The sequence below is a fragment of the Hyaena hyaena genome, unplaced genomic scaffold (genome assembly GCF_003009895.1).
Source record: "Hyaena hyaena isolate Hyena2069 unplaced genomic scaffold, ASM300989v1 scaffold_603, whole genome shotgun sequence".
Taxonomy (NCBI): Eukaryota; Metazoa; Chordata; class Mammalia; order Carnivora; family Hyaenidae; genus Hyaena; species Hyaena hyaena.
In genome coordinates this window covers 1,010,863-1,030,962 of record NW_024081235.1, presented here as the reverse complement: position 1 = coordinate 1,030,962, position 20,100 = coordinate 1,010,863, and the positions used below count along the sequence as shown (strand labels likewise).

The following is a 20,100-nucleotide window of genomic DNA, read 5'->3' as shown; positions in this document are numbered from 1 at the left end:
CACGCATATGTGGCCACAGCTGGCAACAACACATGAGCCTTGCAGAGGTCATGGCACGTGCATGGAGCCTGTCACAAGACACCGTGTGTGCGTGTAGGAAATGCCCAAAGTGGGCCCATCTGTAGAGACAGAAAGTTACGAGTAGCTCACGAGGGCTACTGGACGCCAGTGGAGGAGAACACAGGTGTCATGGTAATTGTCCAGAATTTCCTCTGGGGCTGAGGAAACGTTCTCGAGTGTACACACAGAGTTGCACAGCTCTGTGAATCGACTATAAGCCTTGGAGCTGTGACCTGGCTGGTATGGGCACTGGATCTCATAAAGCTGTTTATAACAAAAAAGAAAAAAGTCCTGGCACTCAGGGGAATTTAGAGCCAAACAATCCTAAAGAGTTTCAAAGAAGGGACTTTCTTGGTACCTTTTATGACAGTGCAACCTAAACACGGCAAGCGGTTCCTCCTTCTCCCACATCTAATCTCAAACTCTGAGTCAATTCTCAGAAAAAAAGATCCTCAGGAGGCCATGGCTGAAGCTACGATGGGCAGTCTCCCCAGGACACCTGCTTACAGATAATTCGAGAGAATTGAGGATGGAAAGGAGAACACAATTAGGTGACGGGGACCCCCAGGGCATGACGCACGCTCCCATGGCCCCTGCAGAAACGCAGGCACTCGCAGGTTACAGGCTGGATCCCTCTATCCATTCATATGGTGGTAGCAAGTGTCTTGTAAACTTAATCTAATTTGGTGCTACAAAAATAAAAAATGCTCGACTCAAAATTCTCACATCTAATTTAACAACCTATCGGTATGTGGGAGAAATAAATCCCTACCCGAGAATTTCGGGTTTTTTCCCATTTACAGGCTTGGGATTATGTCCATCTGTGAGGGAGACAAAAATCAAGGGACAGGTAACGTTTTTGACTACTGTCTGATCTGAAAGGCATATGAAAGCAGATGTCTGTGGCTACCACACAGATAGAGGCAACCTTCTGAAATTGATAAAAGGGTCTAATAACTTTTTTCCTCTGAGTCTTATAGAACTTCCCCTCATTCATTCCTAGCTCTGTTTCTCCTTCAAGGAAAAGCTTTGTCGACTTTGTTAGCCTTCAACCACAGCCGCCCACGGACGTGGAATTATTCCTTAGGTGTTGATTCTGTTTTTTCTACAGTTGATCCATATTCAGACATAAAGCTATGTTTATTCCCAAATCCAAACACCAGGAAGCTAAGGATATTGTTTTTAAGAATAGAAAAAAATGAAACAAGTGTTGGTGAGGATGTGGAGGAAACGGCACCCTCGTGCACGGCTGGTGGGAATGCAAGCTGGTGCAGCCGCTCTGGAAAACAGTGTGGAGGTTCCTCAAAAAGTTAAAAATGGAACTACCCTACTACCCAGCAATAGCACTGCTAGGTATTTATCCAGAGAGTACAAAAATGCTGATTCGAAGAGATACATGCATGCTTATGTTTAGAGCAGCACTATCTATAATAGCCAAAGTGTGGAAGCAGCCCAAGTGTCCATCGATTGATGAATGGATAGAGAAGATGTGGTGTATGTGTACACACGTACACACACACACACACGCATGCACGCACTCACGCACACACTCTGGAATATTACTTGGCCATAAAAAGAATGACATCTTGCCATTTGCAACAATATGGATGGAACCAGAGAGTATTACGTTAAGTGAAATAAGTCAGAGAAAGACAAATATGATATGATTTGACTCATGTTGAATTTTAGAAACAGAACTAATGAGCAAAGGAGAAAAAGAGAGAGAAAAACCAAGAAACAGACTCTTAACTACACAGAACGAACTGATGGTCACCAGAGGTGAGGTGGGTGGGCAACGGAGAAAACAGGTGAAGAGGATTAAGGGCACACGTATCCTGATGAGCACTGAGTGACGTACAGAATTGCCAAACCTCTATATTGTGCACTTGAAACTAATATAACACTGTATGTTAACTATATTGGGAGTTTTAAAATTTTTGAAAAATGAAAGAGAAAAATGAACTGATCATAAAGAACTAAACGATTAAAGGCTGGGAGTTTATTCTGAAGCACAACTTCTGGAATGTGTAACAGGGTCAGCCCAAATGCAGCCCGATGTCCACTGGGCTCTGGAAAATGCTCAAGGAGGGCCGGGGGGCCGGGGGGCTGGGGCGCCCGGGGCTCTGTTGCCTCCACTCTAGCAGACGGGTGGGGATGGCAGAGACGGGCGGGTGGATGTTACTTCCTCCGCTCTGGGTCGTTTGTCTAAACTGGTGGCGTTCGCCCTGGGTTTCTCTGGGACCCTGGGGTCCTGTGGCCTGGCCCCTCCCCCATGGGGGAGAGGGGACCACAGGGAGATGAAGACTCCCCCCAACCCATCACCAGCAACCAGAGTGGCTCTTCTTCGAAGTCTGTTCCATATACTGCAGGTCTGCAGATGATGCCTGAAGGCCGCGTCCCAGGGTAGAAGACACGTGGAGACACCGTGATTTCCATCTACTTTCAGGGTCTTCACCTCAGAAAGGACTGCTGGGCTGCCTGCAGACACCGTCATCCTTCCAACGCGGAACTGCTGTAGCTACACGGGCACACACGACCACCACACTCCTACTGATAACCTGGGAAACATCAGGGACCCCGGGGTGGCCCATTGGTTAGGTGTCCAACTTTGGCTCAGGTCATGATCTCACCGTTCGTGAGTTCGAGCCCTGTGCTGACAGCTCAGAGCCTGGAGCCTGTTTCAGATGCTGTGTCTCCCTCTCTCTCTGCCCCTCCCCTGCTGACACTCTCTCTTTCTCAAAAACAATAAAATAAACATGAAACATTTTTTAAAAAAAGGAACACCAAAACATCAAAAAACTATTATGGGGGCGCCTAGGTGGTTCAGTCAGTTGAGTGTCTGACTCTTGGTTTCAGCTCAGGTCACAATCTCACGATTTGTGAGATCGAACCCCACATTGGGCTCTGTGCTGAGAGCTTGGAGCCTGCTTGGGATTCTCTCTCCCTCTCTCTGCGTCCCTTCCCTGCTAGTGTGTGTGCTCTCTCTCTCTCTCTCAAAATAAATCTATTTTTTTAAGTGTATTATAACTTACCCAGATCTTGATATCATTCAGGAAGATTTTAGTATATTTTATTAACCTATAATTATTTGAAAATGGGGAGTTCACAAACAGAATATTCTTCTAATCAGAAAATATCTTTCTATATTTATTTCCAGTTAAAGCGAGTTTATTAGCTTTGAATCACTTGATTATTCATTACCTTCTTTTACGCATTTTTCTAATCCTTCTTACTTCTTTTCTTGTTTTGATTTTTGTCCTCAATGCTCATCCTGTCTTTTGCTATTTACTTCAACACAATACTTTATACCGCCAAAGAGCTTGCTGGAAACAGCAATACTTAATGGTAAAAAGGCATTCTGAAAGGGTTCTGTAAACACGCAAGGCATTTAGAGCAACATGTGGCAGATCAATTCAATAAATGTACAAAAAAGCAAGCAATTACTGTCTTCACACAGAAGCAGGAAGACAGTATCATGAAACAAAATGCAAACGGCTCTTAGCTCCTTCCTGTGACTAAGATGATGCAGCCATCACAGACAATGGCCACAGAGGGAGGGGTGAAAATGCAGGTAAAGGTCTTGAATTTTGAGAGAACTGGTTGTCCATCATCCATTAGCACCAATCGAGGATGCAGTTCAAAGGCAAGAACTTGGGAGGGTGAACAGAGATAAGATCCTAGGAATCAGGTGACATGTTTCCTGAGGCCAAACACTCACAGACGCATTCAGTACACACGTCCGGGGCAGAAAATGTGGTTTGCCCAGAGTCTTCATCTTGTATGTCATGGTTTTATACACTCTTTTATAGAACCAATCCCTTACAGTAATGTATCAAAATATGGTCAGCACGGTGAAAAGACAGTGCTGGTAAAACTTTAGCCATAATAGCAGAGGAAAAATACTGGCAAAGAAAACAATGTTACAATGTTTTCATAAAATTTATTCCATAAAATAAACATATGCCTATCTAGTTATTAAGTAGAGTTATAACTGAATAATTTTAAGAAGTGGAAAGCTAAGTGTAACAAATAAAATAATTTTCCTAGAATCAATACCCATGTTTATCTTGTTCTGAATACTTACTTCTTTATAGTATCACTTATATATTCTAGATCTTAGACTGGAGATTACTATAGCAAAGAAAAGTAACAAAAGTATCCTTAGATCCACTAAACACAACAAAAGAATAAAATAATGATTAGAAACATATAAAATATACCCTTAAGAATGAAAACAATGTAACATTAATTTTCCCGAGGTGCCAATTTTCTCAGTTAAACTGGAAAATCGGAAAAAGTGTTTCTCCTGTGTCTTGAAACATAAAAGTATGATTATTATGTTTTCCGAATACACATCCTATTAAGACCCGTCCCTAGTCTGTCAGAACTCTATCACCGTTTCTAAAACAGTTAAACACTTTACCACACACGCCCAGGGATGCTAAAGAAACAGTATCAGACGTGCATTAGCAGGGCCACGGCCCCGCCCGGGGAAGCTCCTGAGGCTGTAATTCCTCTGGGACCTTCTCAGACCTCAGCTGTGCTTTTCAGCAGGGTCTGTGCTGCCCCTCCCTGCAGCCGTTACCACGAGGGCGGGAGCAAAAGCTGGGAAATCAGGTAGAGTGGCAGACACCTCGCTTCTGTGACTAGAGGGACGTCAAAAGCTTTGTGGTTCAGTGGAACCATCGGTTCTCTGGGGCCTGAAACCCTGCATGGTGAAGGGGCTGGTGTGCTAACCCACCTCCTGAGTCCCCGTGGGGGCAGGGCTGTCACACGTGGGTTCCCTTGCTACCTCGTAACTGAGCACCTGTGCCTCCCAGGCCCCCGCTGCAAGGGGCTCTGGAGCTCAGACGCGGCGTATACCTCACCGGGGAGTCCGCTTCGCGGTTCTTAGAAAACGTCCTTAGGATGGCATTTCCCCACCAGTGTGAGCGGCACAGGCCACGTGGTCTGAACAGGCTGCTCCGGCCCTGGTGTACAGCCCAGCGGCGAAGGGCACCTGCTTAGGAGCCAGTGGAACCCAGTTTGATTCTCAATTCCCCACTTATAATACTATCAGCATGACCCCCGTCAAGCTATCGGATCTTTTAAAGTTCATTTTCTCATCGGTGAAAAGGGCATAATCACGTGTGTTCCAGATGGTGCTATGTGCATAAGCGGAAACTCAAATGAAACTGGCTCAAACAATAAGAGGAACTGGCTAGAGCACGGAACTCACTGTCCCCCAGGCAACACAGACAGGCTGGGGCGGACCCAGGCCTCAGTGTCCCTTCCCTAAGGTTGGCTCTGCCCGGAGGCTGGGCCTCGTGGTCGCATACACATACACACACATACACTCACACACACACACACACATTTATGGGATCATTTTATCTTAACCCTCAGACTGACAAAGCAAATGTTTCATGCTCTCCTTTGCTAAGAAAGAAAACTTGCATTAACCAATTTTCAGACGGTTCTATCCCCTTCACCGTGGGAGCCAGAAAATGCATGAAAGGCTTGCTGACTAGAAAGCGGCAGCAGGATCTTAATCCCGGTTATGTCTCTACTTTTTTTGTCCCAGATGGAGGAGCTCTGAGGGTGTTTCAGGGACGGACGGGTGGCCAGAAACATGGAATGCGCTTGGGCGGGACCTAGAGGTGAGCACATTTTCACACCCTGAAAGAGCTGGCAGTGATGACGTGATGTCGAACGAGAGTGAAATTCACTGAGGACCGTGGTTATGAAGACTCAGGGGGAGTAAAACAAGGTCGCGTAAGTTACCACCCTGGAATCTTTGATCACAGACGTCGTACAAGCTCTAATCCTTCCTTGGGCTCCGAGCGGCTATTTTCCACGGTTGTCTGGAGGGCAGTACGTTCTTACATTTCCAAAAAACTTTGGTTTTGAAGACTCCTCTGGCCCCGCCCTGCTCAGGGATGCCCCCTCTGGGTGTGGGAGGAAGGCTCTGGTGTGGATCCCCCCGGGGGGACCTAAATACAGGGCCATCCTCAGCTTTCTCCGCCTGTCACATTCTCTACCTTCAGAAGAAACACTGCCAATTAACTAAGAGGTGACTTTCTCTCCAAAATCCCACTCCAAGTCCTGTTTCGGTGTTTTCTGTGCCCTGAATTTTCTTTAAGTTGCCAGCCCTGCACGCCAGAGCTCTGGCCGCCAGTGGGCTCAGGGAGGCAGGGGGGGGTCTTGGTTGACCCCCCTTAGAAGAGTCTGAGGGAGATGCCCGGGTCCTGTCGGGGAAGCTCACGGCTCAGCCTGTCCCCAACCCCGTGTCTGCCAGGCGCGATATATTCCGGGCATCTCCACCATCCGCCCAGGCGTCTACCCTCCCTGCGATGAGCACGTGGTAAGAGGACCACGGAAAAGCAGAAGACGCCTGTACACGCGCCGAATTCGCTCCAGGCTCGCGTCCTGCACCTCTGCTCTGCTCTGCGCCCCGCCGCGAGGAGCCCTGTCCCGCGCCACTGCCTCTCCCCTTGACTTTGAGCAGCCCTGTGTCTTCAACGAAGGTTAGAGACGCGTCTGCGGGGCCCACGGGGAGCTCTGCATCCGTTCCCGCCTGTCGGGCTGCGTGCACGCTCAGGACAGCATGACTGCTTCCCACGTTACGATGGGGTTTCCTCCGGAGGGGACACTACCAAATCCTCTCAGTGTCCGTGTCGTCCTTCTGTCACTCCTCCTTCTCTGGATGTCTGCCCAGCTGTCCCTGCCCGCGTCCCCTTTGCTGCCTGCGCCCTCCCCATCTTCCCTCCACCCTCTCTCCTCCTCACTCTCCTCCACGGCCATCCCTTGATTATTTCTTATTTTTTTTAGTGTTTATTTATTTTAGAGAGAGACAGAGCACTAGTGGGGGAGGGGCAGAGAGAGAGGGAGACACAGAATCTGAAGCAGCTCCAGGCTCCGAGCTGTCAGCACAGAGCCCAACGTGGGGCTCAAGCCCACGAACCTTGTGATCATGACCTGAGCCGCCCAGGCGCCCCAGCTATTTCTTTTTAAAAATAAATCATTGTTTGGTGTCATCTGAACACAGAGAGAAGGTACAGCCTGCAGAAAACGAGCCGTCTGTTCTTATCAACTTTTCAGGATCTTTCCTTAATACTTCAAGTCTTTAATGAAAAGCGTGGGTCTGGATTTTCGAAGTTGGAGGGCAAGTTTGACCTCACAATCAGGAAAAAAATCGAATCCTGACACATGCCTGCCTCTGCACTTACAGCCTCCTACCAGCGCCTCCGACATGGTGTGGGGGACAAGCCTGACCTAGGGGGTGACCAGCCGCGGACGGCGGGGACGGGGTGGGCAGGAGGTGTGGTTCAGTGCTGCAAACCGAGCACCTCCCAAAGCCATCTGTCTTCCGTGCTGCCGTGCAAAGCACGCAGCTGTCCGGGCACCCTAAACTAGCCCCTGGGAAGGAGAGCCCGGCATGGCTCCCAGCCGGCACTCTGGGGCCTCCCCACTGAGGGTCAGCAGGGCCGCCACGGGGCAGCGCCCCCCGACGGTGCCCACAGCTCATCTCTCATGCTGGGGTCCAGGTCTAGCGCAGCTGTGAGCCCGGCCACCCTCATCAAATGCAGATTTCTGCCCTACCCAGGGGTCCGCTTCCCACACCCCATCTGGGGGAGGTTTTCTGAGGCAGATATAGTTCCATCACTCCCTGGAACGTCCCCTTTGGGGGCACTGCTGCCTTGAGGCTGAGATCCGACTCCCACCTGTAAAGCTCCTCTGGGCTCTGCTCCCCCCCAGCCCCCGGGCTCTGCTCCCCCCGCCCCCCCCGGGCTCAGCTCCCCCCCCGCCCCGGGGCTCGGCTCCCCCTGCCCCCCCAGGCTCTGCTCCTCCCACCCCAGGCATGCCGGCCCGCAGCTGCCCCCCCCCCAGGGCCCATGCACCTGCTTCTCCCTGAGGAACACTCAGTCACCGGGTGCTGTGCCCTTGCTTGTTCTCCCTGCTAAAGTGACCCCGAGACGTCTTCCTGGGCCACCCTATCAGAACTTGCCCTTCTCTGTCCCCTGGCTTTCCGCTCACTGGGTGTGGCTTTTCTCCCCAACACTGTCACTACTGCACATTTTTCTTAGTCAATCTGTCTTTTTCTCTTCCCCACGAGACCACCAACTCCATGAGCAGAAGCTTCACCCCTGGGGCGAGTGTTCCCCAGACCTTTAATGCCTGAGCAATGGTTAGACTGGGCTTCCCAGGCGCCCCAAGAGCCTCCAAGAAAGCCATGGCCATGGCTGGTGGTGGGCCATCAGCCACCAGCCTAGAGCTGGGCAGGACCCTCACACGCTGGCCTGAGATGTGTGCAGGTGCTCAGCCTCTGAGCTGAGGCCCTGGTCGAGGCTGCCGCTTCCACAACTGGGGGCTTAACCCAAAACCAACTGAACTCTGGTACGAGTCCCGTCCACTCTGGGACAAATCACCACCAACTCAGTGGCTGACGAGAACACGGGCTTTTCTGACACTTCTGGAAGCCAGGAGTCCGAAGCCGGTGTCCCTGGTGGGGACAGGGCTTGGTCTTCCCAGAGATTCCTGGACGGCTGAGGCCTTGTCTTCCCGCTTCAGGTGGCTCTTCCTCCGTCATCACGTCCTCTGCCCCCCACCCCAGTCTCCCCTAGATACTGTCACATTCACAGGGGCCGGGGGTGAGGACGCAGCTGGATCTCTTCTGGGGCCGTTGCTCAGCCCGCCACCCGGCTACAGAGGCCGTGGGCTGCCCCAGCACGCTTGGCCCTGTGTGTCCCATGCGGACTTCACACACAGCGACCCAGAAACCACGTGCTACACGGACAGCGACCATATATGACATGGAAGGAAAACAGTCCCGAGGGCCACGCGTGCTGCCCGCACAGAGCCACTGGAGGCGAGCCTGACTGGTTCTGCGCCAGCTGCGTGTTTTCCAGAAGGTCACACGTGGCGACAAGCGTTGAGCTGGCACAGAGGAGCGGGGTCCACTCTGCGGGCAGCAGAGGACAGATGCATTCTTCTCCGACTGTGGGGGCAGCTCCCGAGGCCCGGGCTGGACGGCGGGAGCGTACGTGACTGGGGAAGAAAAACCTAGAACATCACAGAAATGGGTGACGGAGCCCACACCACAAGGAGCGTCACTACAACAAAGTCACTTCTCTGCCAACACCTTCCTTCCCTCTGGTGTGATCTTGAACGCAAGCCACCCTCTGGGCGAGGACCCAGGGCGGCACACCGCACTCCATCCTGGGCCATGCAGTACCGGCTGCCTCTGTCCCCAGGCCCACAGAGCTTCTCCACCCGGAGCCACGTGCTCCAGAGCCAGTCCTCCCACGAAAGAGGACCCGGCCCCATGCCACAGAGGAGCTCCCGCAAAGGGGGAGGCTGGGTGTGGAGGAGGGGCCGAGGGACGGCCAGTCAGGGTAGGGGACGACACAGGGGTGGAGGGAGGGTCCCCAGATGGGCCGGCTGACAGGGTGCAGCCCAAGAAGTGCGGGCAGAAGGCTGCGCTCACAGATGGGGAGAGGCACCAGGTTCCCCTCGCTCTGCATGAAGTGGAGGCAGGGATGCAGGGATGGACGCCCGGGCGCACACGTGCCACAGCCCCCCCACGCCTCCCCGTGCCTCTCACCCCAGTAAGGAGGAGCCCCTCAGGGCCTCCAGTCTGTACTTCTCTCTCCCCCGTGCACAGGCCCGTTCATTTTAACAGCCACCTCGTATGTTCTTACGGCAACTCCTGGAATCCTAATGCCACCAGCCTCAACAGCACAGGCTGTCAAAGAAAAAAGTAGTGCGTGCTGATCAAGACTTGAAGACGGGGCGCCTGGGGGGCTCAGTCGGCTGAGTGTCCAACACTGATCAGCTCAGGTCATGATCTCATGGTTTGTGGATTCAAGTCCCATGTCGGGCTCTGTGCTGACAGCTCGGAGCCTGGAGCTGCTTTGGATTCTGTGTCTCCCTCTCTCTCTGCCCCTCCCTGCTCAAGCTCTGTCTCTCTCAAAAATTAAAAATAAAATTAAAAAAAAAAAGGCTTTAAGACAGAGTCTAAATATTTACAGGTTGAAGTGCTCACTGAACACATACACAGGCCCTTAGCAGACTGGCCTCAGCAGACCCCCAGGGCAAACGTTTTTATTTACTTCGCTGTCAGAACAGAGGCTACAAAGTCTTGATTAAGTTACATATCAAAATTCATGCAAGACTTAGAAACACAAGATCTAGAAAAGCGTGCCCGACCGCGTGCTGTTTCGTGGGGTTCTCCGGGGTGAGGGCACTCTGCTAGAAAGCCCCCGCTCCAGCACATCTGTCCGGGTCCTGAAAGTAACTATCATCTACGCGGAATGCGAGAGCCCAAGGTGCTCTAAATATAAGCGCTCTTTTCTGCTTTGTTCGTCTGGTTTTCTCTCCTTTCCTTTATCTTCAGAGTCAACCAAGACCTTGGACAGGAGGGTCTCCAGAGGCACCTTCGTGCATTCGCCTCCTGGGCCATGGCCAGGACGCACCTCAGCGGTTCACTGGCTGACAGCCACGGCAATGGGGCCCCGCAGGCACGGACTCCGCTGGGCTTCCTCGGCCCTTCTGGCCTCCCTCCCGCCTCCTCACAGGAAGACCCTCCAAGGCATCTTCGGGCCTTCTCTTGCACTCACGTTTTCGAGTTGGGTGCTTTCTTTTGTCTTCATCCTTAGAAAGGGGCTGTCTGTCTACACTATACTTTGGATGTGAAAATACATGTGGAAATGAATATCATATCCAACCTTAGCTCTACAAAGTCTGCGATTATCCTGGGCCCAAAGTGTGAACATTGCTGGGGGCGCCTGGGTGGCTCAGTCGGGTGAGCATCTGACTCTTGATTTCGGCTCAGATCATGATCACAGGGTTCATGAGTTCGAGCCCTGCATTGACCATGTGGAGCCTGCTTGGGATTCTCTCTCTCTCTCTCTCTCTCTCTCTCTCTCTCTGCCCGTCCCCCATTTGTGTGCTTTCTCAAAAACAACAAAACAAATAAAACTTAAAAAATAAAAAGCGTGACCCTTGGGTCCCAGAAGAGCAGTTTCGTAAGCAGTCGCGAGAGCACTTCCACCGTCCCGTTCTGGGTCAGAGTCACAGTGAGGCCCCTCCCCGCCTTGCCCGTACACCTTCAGCTGCGTGTTTTAGGAAACGCCATGAGCCCGTTGGCCTTGGGGGAACGGTGTGGCCGGGTCATCTCACTGCAGTGTCCCAGCTCATGTTAACTGCAGACACACATCAAAGCAGCTCCCAGACTCGTGTTCCGGCTAAATCTGAAAATCCCACGCCGGAAAGCCCTGCGCACGAATCATTCCAGGGCATGAAGCATGTTTCTCCTGGCTCGCGGGCCTTATTCAGAGCCCTCCTTTCTCTGGCAACAGGAGGAAACACAACAGCCAATAGTCTAAGCACTCATTCGTGGAGTCGGTTTTTTGAATCCTGTTAATTTCACATGGGAGACAGAACAGTCCCCGTTCTTTCCTGTGAAGAGCCAGAGCCCAAGTGCCAGCGCCTCACCCCCTCTTCCGACACCCCAGCCCCGGCCATTCTGCGTCAGCGCATGAACTCCCCTTTTCTCTTTTACAAGAGCTCCTATTCGATGACCTACATTTAAAACAACAAAGATGTCGATTAAACCATCCCCCTCGGTAACCTTAACAGAGCTACAATTTAGGAAAGGCTGCTTTGTGCTAATGATACTAACCCGAAGCAGATGTGTACTCAGCAGGGCGAGAGAGGGGAGAAACTTCATGTTTCCGTATTGTAGTGCAAAACCTGTCACGGATCGGGTCCAACCAAGGCCAGCTCTGCCTAACCCCGCAGAATGCCAAGTGCAGACCCTTCCCTGATGAGGCGCATTTCACTTTTCAAGCATTTAATAGCTCGGGGGTAGCATTAGCCTGTGTTTCTCCCTGTTTCGTCGCTGAGCAGTTAGGAGCTCAAAAGGGCGAAGCACCTGGCAAAGCGGAGGGAAGTGCGGTGGCCAGCATGGCGGGGGGCGGGCCCAGTGGCCGGGAGGGGGCGCCTGGACAGGCATGGTGCCTGCGGGTCCCGAGGACCTTTGTAAACCAAAGCTCATGGAGAAGTGGTTGCTCTGTATTTTCCGGGTGCGACTGGTAGGGTTCCCTGACCGGTGTTCCTGGGCCACCCCTTCATGGATCTCTAGATACTACGCAGATGACCACAACACTAAGTGCTGGGCAGCAAAGATCATTCTGACACTCGCTAACCACAGCGTGGAAGACTGGATTTCCGCCAGCACAGAAACACGGTTTCGAGGTAGCAGAGAGCCACTGAGCTCCACTCGGATGTGAGAAGGGAGAGTGGGGATTTACGGGCAGGGCTGGAGGGCCGGGGAGGGCGGGGAGGGTCTTTCTAGACTGACCCAGTAGGATTCCTGCTGCAGGCAGGCGGGCGCGAGCAGACACCACGGCCGAGTGGTGGGGATGAGGAACTGGGTCAGATATTGGGGCGGGGGGAGTTCTCTCCAAATGGACTTGGCGGGATTCTTGCTAACACTGGGCCTGTAGACCCAGCCCAGGAGGACACAGGAGCCCAAGGTCGGAGACTTGAGGAGCCTGACTACGGTTTGGTGGGGGAGAGTCCGTGTCACGGAACGAGCCGGGTGCTTCGAGACACAGAGTCCTGCTTGCTCGGTGGGAAGTCACAGGTTTGTGCTGCCCGCGCACTCGCCATCCATGGCCGTGTGCGGCCCGTGGTTACCGTCGCTGCACCCCCCCCACGCGGGGCCCGTGGTTACCGTCGCTGCACCCCCTCCCACGGCGCCCCCTCGTGAGCTCGCAGCAGGAGGTGCTTCTGACGCAGCTGCCGAGCAGATACGATGAACCAGTTTATTCTGAACGTATTTGTGCCTCGGCCATTTGCTTGATTAAATCACTCTGTGGCTTAACGGACTATTTGTTGATAATTCCTACTTGAGTTTAACTTAATAGCTTTTACCAGTGAAAATATATCAGCAAACATAAACTGCTGGGGGACAAATACACCACAACGTCCCGGCGTCACCAGAAATAAGAGCGGAGCACGGAGAGCACGCCATTCGTGCCGGCTTGACGAGCCCAGAACCTTCCGGACAGAGAGGAAGGTTATTCCCGGCGCAGCTGCTGGCTGCCAACTCCGTACAAAACAGACCCAGCCTCAGTTTCCCCACTTTCCGCTGGAGCACTCGGAACGGATTCACCCCCGCAATGCTGGTTAGCGGGACTCTCCCCACCTCCCTCCCTGCATCAGGCAGTTCAGGCTTTGCCTACCCACTTGCTAATCCGCCCCGCCCAGGACCCTGTTCACGAAGTTTCTCAGGCAAGACACAGAGTGAGATCCGGGTAAGAAGTCAGACGCCGTCGTTTGCCTAGTCCACGTTCATCTCTTTCCTGGGCTTCTGAGAGCAGGAAACAGTGGAACCTTCTCGGCTGTGCCGGGCTGTGCGGCAGAAGGCCGTCTGTGCGCAGATTTGTGGAAAGAATGCGCAAATGAGGTGAAAAAAGACAACTGGGTGAAATCTCAATATTTTGGGTTGTCTTTTCACGTATTTTTGAACAAGCAGTGAGTTGGTCCGAGGGTTGTGGGTTATCGTTAAGCTGAGCAAGCAACAATACTTTGGGGAGTTTCCTTCCATGTAGGGAGAGAAATTCTGTATTGACAGACATGGCAGAGATAAGGCTGATCACAAAAAAAGGGCCACAAAGAAATTATTTTTAGTGTCCTTATTTTTTAAATATTTATTTATTTTTGAGAGAGAGAGAGACAGACAGACAGACAGAACACAAGCGGGGGAGGGGCAGAGAGAGAAGGAGACACAGAATCCCACCCAGGCTCCAGGCTCCGAGCTGTCAGCACAGAGCCTGACACGGGGCTTGATGGTACGAACCGTGAGAGCATGACCTGCTTAACCAACTGAGTGACCCAGGTGCCCCTGATTTTAGTGTCTTTAAAATAGAATAAACATACATAAGCAGAACGATAAGCAAATTAAGTACTTATCAATATGGACTATTTATTGTAGTCTTCTCTGATTTTTGTTGTTCTCTTCTGAAAGCCCAATAAAAATCGGACTTAACAGGGGTGCCTGGGTGGCTCAGTCGGTTGAATGTCTGACCTCGCTCAGGTTGTGACCTTGTGGGTTATGAGTTCAAACCCCACGTTGGGCTCCATGTTGACATTTCAGAGCCTGGAGCTGCTTCGGATTCTGTGTCTCCCCCTCCCCTGCTCATGCTCTGTCTCCCTCTGCCTCTCAATAATAAATGAATGTTAAAAACATTTTTTTCTAATTAGGCTTAACATAGAACTTCTGGGTGCCTTTACTGAAAGTACCTGAAAATTATTTTAATTAGAAATGGTTTTCCGGGAAACCACCCAAGATCTAGATGAAGAGCTTACCTATCAAGCACCAAGAATAAGCCTTAATATTTGACTTCCCAGGAAACTTTCTTTTTCTCTATGACTAGAGCCAACATCGTTCACAGCATTTGGTTAAGAGTCCCTCAGCAGTCACCTTATTAGGACACCATGCTTCCCTTTAAAAGGGGGTAAGCAATTAAAAAATATTCAGATGTACACACAGATAATGCTTGGTGACCTTCGACCGTGGGAAATAGAAATGAATTGACAATCGATGTAATGAGACCACTTAAGTCCAGTTATGTGGTAATTTCACAGAACTTCAACGTAATAGGCTTCCATTCACAGGTCTGCCTCTCCCACTAGATGTCAAGTGCATGGATGGCAGAGATCATATAAAGATCACATCCCATATACCAATTGCTCAGCACAACGTACGTGGTATATGCTAAAAATTCCTCGAGTTGTATAAACAATTGAGTGAATACATAAATAAACGAAATTCTCCTTCCCTTCACCAGCTCACCACCATCCGTAACCCAGTTAAGGCCTTGTGTCCTTCTCACTCACCCTCAACTGTCTTTCTATAAAAATGTCAAAGACAGACGAAATGATAGGTAATCAAAGAGAACCGACTCCCTGGCTTTGGGGACCCCAAACAAAATAGCCCTTCCTTAAGTGACTGACTTTGAGTACTGATACCTTTAGCGGGTTGGCAGATAAATCTTCCTCAGGACACAATATCACTTTTTATTCATTTAAAAACCACATCCCCCCAAGCCCTTCCCAGCCAACCCCTCTCCACCTTTCATGGCCCCCAGGCCAGACTTTGGAGCTTGGATGTCACACCTTTAGGGTCTCCCCTGGGGAACCGAAGGCCGAGGCAAGGAGGCTTCCTTCCCAAAGCTCGCTCAGTTGGGGCACTGACGCTGGGGCAGTTCCTGACTCTAGAAGCCACCTCAACTCGTAATGCCATGGCTTCGAGACCCGGACTGGTAACGGGTTCCCGGATCAGTGCAGCTGACTCGGTGAGTACGTAAGATAAAGACAGAGGAACATCACCATCCCAACCAGGCGACGGCGCTCTATCTTAGCAAATGGGGCCGATCCTAGCAGAGCACAGTACAGAAGGAAGCCTGGGAAAACTGATCTCTGGCCTTTTCTTCCCCTAGGCACACAGGAAGGTCGTCTAAACTCTTTTAATTACCAGGCTGAGAGTTTACTGAGGTGGCACAAGCCACGAGGTCTGCAGGCAAGGTTCACAGAGCCAGGGGAGGCTGGACAACATGAAAAATGTCAATAAACCCAGAAAATATTTATCAGCGTCCATAGCTAATGACTCTTGACCAGGAGTGTTACCATCCAGACTCCACGTTAAGTCTTCAGGACAACTCACACTCATCACTTCAGCCCCCCTACCCCCCACCGAGGCAGGAACTACCTACTACCCCATCTCACCCTGGAGGGAGAGGAAGCTCACAGGGTTTAAGGAGTCAGCTGCTGTGAAAGGTGGACTTGAGAATCCAATGCAGGTGAATGCGATAGAAAGCCCAGATTCACCTGGAACTTTCTAATTTCCAAAAAAAGTTCTCTAGAATTTCAGGTTTGGGGCACATTCCAAAATATCCCTCAGAGTAATTTCCTTTTAACGATTACAATAGCCTTCCATCAAGTCCCAACTAACATGTGGTAAACTCCAGTAACCACACAACCCAGAATGATAGACGACACACGTCTTTACAGTGAGAACCTCCTTTACAACATTCTAGGGGCCAGGAGCATAAGCAAGCCCTTTGGGTTTCCCTGGGCTCCGTCTCCTCATCTGTAAAGTGGATGGCTGCATCAGAAGACGGCTGTGCCTTCCAAGGAGGTGCTGAGGTCCTCAGACAGTGTTGTTAACACCCTGAAATCAGGGCGAAGCACAGACGCCGAAACCTGATGCCTTTCTCCGGCGTGCCCAAGGAGGTCTAGGAAAGATATCCACTTTCCGTTTAGAAACTCCCCATTCTTGCCAAAGTCAACTATTCTGGCCACCTCAGTTGGTGCAATGCTGAGACACTATAAAAATATTTAAGCTGTAATTCATAAACTGTTTCCCAGTCTGATTAAGTAATCTGGCTTCTCTGTTGGTTAGAGTTTACCAAATGTTGGATTCTAGATTAAAGTTAAATTTAAACGCGAGTACAGTACGAAAATGGTAAGACGAGGTCTCTCCCTGCCGGCTGTTTTAATAAAATAATAGTGGTTTTACATTTAAAGTAGCTACGGTCACTTTCCTGTTTATGCCACCAGATTTTAAATTCAAAAACCAAAAATGTTCAGTCTCTGTGTATATTTTACAAAATAATTCCACAGAAACAACTAAAAAATATGTTCCTATTTACAAAATGAGTTATTTTTTTCATTAGTCCAAACAGAGGAAATATATACCCATGCTATGGCTTTATACATCCTATTATTCAACCTCAAACTATGGACGGACTTCCCCCCGAAATTTTACTCTTTTTTTTTTTGATGAGTGCCTCGTGGCCTATAATCTGCTGTGGACATGCAAATGAATAAACAGCCTTCTCTGGAAAAAGAAAGGCAGCTGGTCCAGTTATTTACTGGACTAAAGCACAGGGTCAGCGGCTTATTAGAATCCCCACTAGGTGGAGGCACCGTGAGGCCAGGGCATCCAGGACTTGTGGTTTTTGGATCTCCAATGCTGAGAAAAGGGCTGAACAAATACTAGGTTTTCAAAAAGCAAGTGCAGAATGAATCAGAAAGCTTTCATCAAGATCCTCAATTTTGGGGGCCAATCCTCCTAGCAATAGAATGAGGATAGTAACACATGCCTACCTGACTTTTCATAAGACACCGGTGAATGGATTTGTAGAGAACAGAGCACTGTATCTGCGCTGACCAGTCTCTATTAACGCTGCTGTCCAGCACCCAGCATCCAAGTTGTATAAAGTGCTTATTGATTACATGCTGATAGATCAATCACATTCCTTTCTGGTCAGTTGACCTGCGTATCCGATGGTGTATTTATGATTTTTAGAAATGTTATTTTCACACTGAAGAAACCTCATTTCTATTCCCCTCTTGGTTTCCTATTATATTCTTTTTAAACATTTTTTTTTTTAGTGTTAATTCATTTTTGAGAGAGAGAGAGAGAGTGTGCACATGCAGTGGAGGGGCAGAGAGAGGGAGACACAGAGTTCCAAGCAGGCTCCAAGCTGCCAGCACAGAGCCCGATGAAGGGCTCGAAGTCACAAGCTGTGAGGTAATGACCTGAGCCAAAGTCAGATGCTCAGCCGACCAAGCCACCCAGGTGCCCCCTATTATATTATTTTTTGAGGTACTTTCAAAATCCGGTTCTCTCTGCTGAACCATAACACGGGAGGTTATGTATATCCTGCTATATAGGATTCCGGGCCCTCCACTAGTTCAGCCTGGTATCTATTACTGGTCTTCCAGAACAGCACCGGGAGTTTGCTCACCCATGTGCCTCCCTTAGGCAAGGACAATAAATGAAAGGAGACAAGGAGCTGTATAATGAACTTGGCATTTGATGAATAAAGATTCATTAGGCATAAAGGTAAATACAGTTCTGAGTTTGTACTCTTACCAACTTTAGCTTTTAAAAGTGCCCGAGATCCAGGAAAGCAATTTATCTCAATGAACATATGCTTAATTTCTGTCAATGTGAGATTTAATGCAAGCCCTCCTCCATTATTTGATTAACAGTTGTACTTGTTTGAAAAATATGTTTTACCCTCAGCAACAGCCACAAATATCCTTTCTAGTCCAATTCTGACTCAGGGATACTGTAAGAGAAACTTTTTATGCAAGTAATTCCCTGTTGCATTCATGTCTATCCCTGAGCTTTGCTTAAAGATCTCTTAATTGTAACAACCCACGCCTGTATCAATATCATGGCAGCCAGGACAAAGAAAGCCAACATGAAAAACGTGACACTGCTCCAATTAATTTGACTTCATCAGAAACAAATCAAAACGGAGATAGGCGCCAGCCTTGTGGCAAAGGCCAGGGCAATGTCCGGGGAGGGGGGGAAACGCCGGGTTGTGTCGCCAGCCCCTCCCCCAACATCACAATGTCTCTTTGACTTAAACAAGGTTCCACCGTTTGGTCATCTATAGATTCAACGATGTAATTTGGACACTGGGATAAGGAGAAGATTTGACTGTTGAAATAAAAAACACATCAGAGAACTGTCCACAGATGACTTTGGGAACCCAAAGACGACAAGATGAGGGACAGGAGAAAAGGACCTTAATTTTCAGGGTCCTCTGGGTTTCAGGGCGAATCTATATCAAACCCGGGGCTGCAGGGATATTGCATCAGGCACCTGACTACCGAGCATCGTTTCTGAGTAGATGGTGCTGCTACCTTTATACATGGACACACATCGCAACGCTACACCGCTCACTGCACGCCACGGCCGTGGGCCGCCGCACGGCAGACCCGACCCAGCCCGACCCACAGCCGCGGGGAGCGCTGGGGAGGTTCTGTTCTTGGGACTTGGGGCGAGCGACAGCCCAGCTGCACGGATCCCCACGCCCTCCGGACCCGGGGCACCTGGGTGGGCACGGGGACCGCCCCGCATCCTGCGCAGACCCGGGAACAAAATGAGTTGGGAATTCCATGGGGGCAGACTTTCGTCCCCGATGAGAACCCGAGGACCGGTGCGGTTATTACTAAGTCTCAACAACAGCGTTCGATTGTAGAAACACCGGACCGGCTCTCGGAGAACTTTAGCTCCCAGCCACGGGGCTGTGGGCACCGCGCATGTGACAATAGAAAGGGCTCGGAATGGCTGAGAGACCGCAGCATCCTTCGGGGCGCGGCGGGGACCTGGGTCCTGCGCGCGGAGGCGACGGCACTTACCTCGAGTCGGCTGAGGCTGGAGCTCTTGGAGCGCGACTTCCTGCGCAGGTACACGGAGAAGAACCTGCGCACCGTGAACTTCTTCATGCTCAGCTCCATCGCCCCGCGCCCGGCCGGGAGGAGCCGCAGGCCCGGAGGACGCGCATTCCCGGCGCATCCCAGGCGCGCGGGGTCAGGTCCGCGGGCGGGCGCGCGCCGCCGGGGAGCCCGGCACGGCGGCCATCCGCGCGGGGCGCGGGCTGCGGGCACAAAGGGCAGGCCGAGCCGGCCACGGCGCCGGGGCTCCACGCTCCCTCCTCCCTTCTCCTCCTCCCCCTCCTGCAGCCTGCGAGGACCAGCCCCGGGCAGCCCCGCCCCGCCCACAGCCACTACCGCCAATCAGTGCCCGCCGCCCAGGTGCCACCGCCCCCTCCCCCTACTTCCCCTGCTGCTGCTGCCCCGCGGGGACCAGCCTCCGGCAGCCCCGCCCCGCCCCGCCCCGCCCACAACCACTACCGCCAATCAGTGCCCGCCGCCCCAGATGCTCCCTCCTACTCCTGCTGCCGCTGGGGCTGCTGCCAAGGCCGCCCCGCGTGGACCAGCCCCGGGCAGCCCCGCCCCGCCCACAACCACTACCGCCAATCAGTGCCCGCCGCCCCAGATGCTCCCTCCTACTCCTGCTGCCGCTGGGGCTGCTGCCAAGGCCGCCCCGCGTGGACCAGCCCCGGGCAGCCCCGCCCCGCCCACAACCACTACCGCCAATCAGATGCTCCCTCCTCCTCCTCCCCCTCCCCCTCTTCTCCACCTCCCGCGGCCACCACCTGGCGAGGGCCAGCCCCGCGCAGCCCCGCC

General features: G+C 51.5%; 1 protein-coding gene across 1 annotated transcript in view; it reads right to left on the bottom strand.

The window, feature by feature from the left end:
• Positions 1–19,575, bottom strand: part of RPS6KA2 (ribosomal protein S6 kinase A2) — a 153,550-nt gene extending 133,975 nt beyond the window's left edge. The window contains 1 exon segment of the mRNA XM_039257159.1: positions 19,270–19,575. Within this exon segment, the coding sequence (XP_039113090.1) occupies positions 19,270–19,368 (99 nt within the window). The 5' untranslated portion in view covers positions 19,369–19,575.
• Positions 19,576–20,100: the final 525 nt, after the last annotated feature.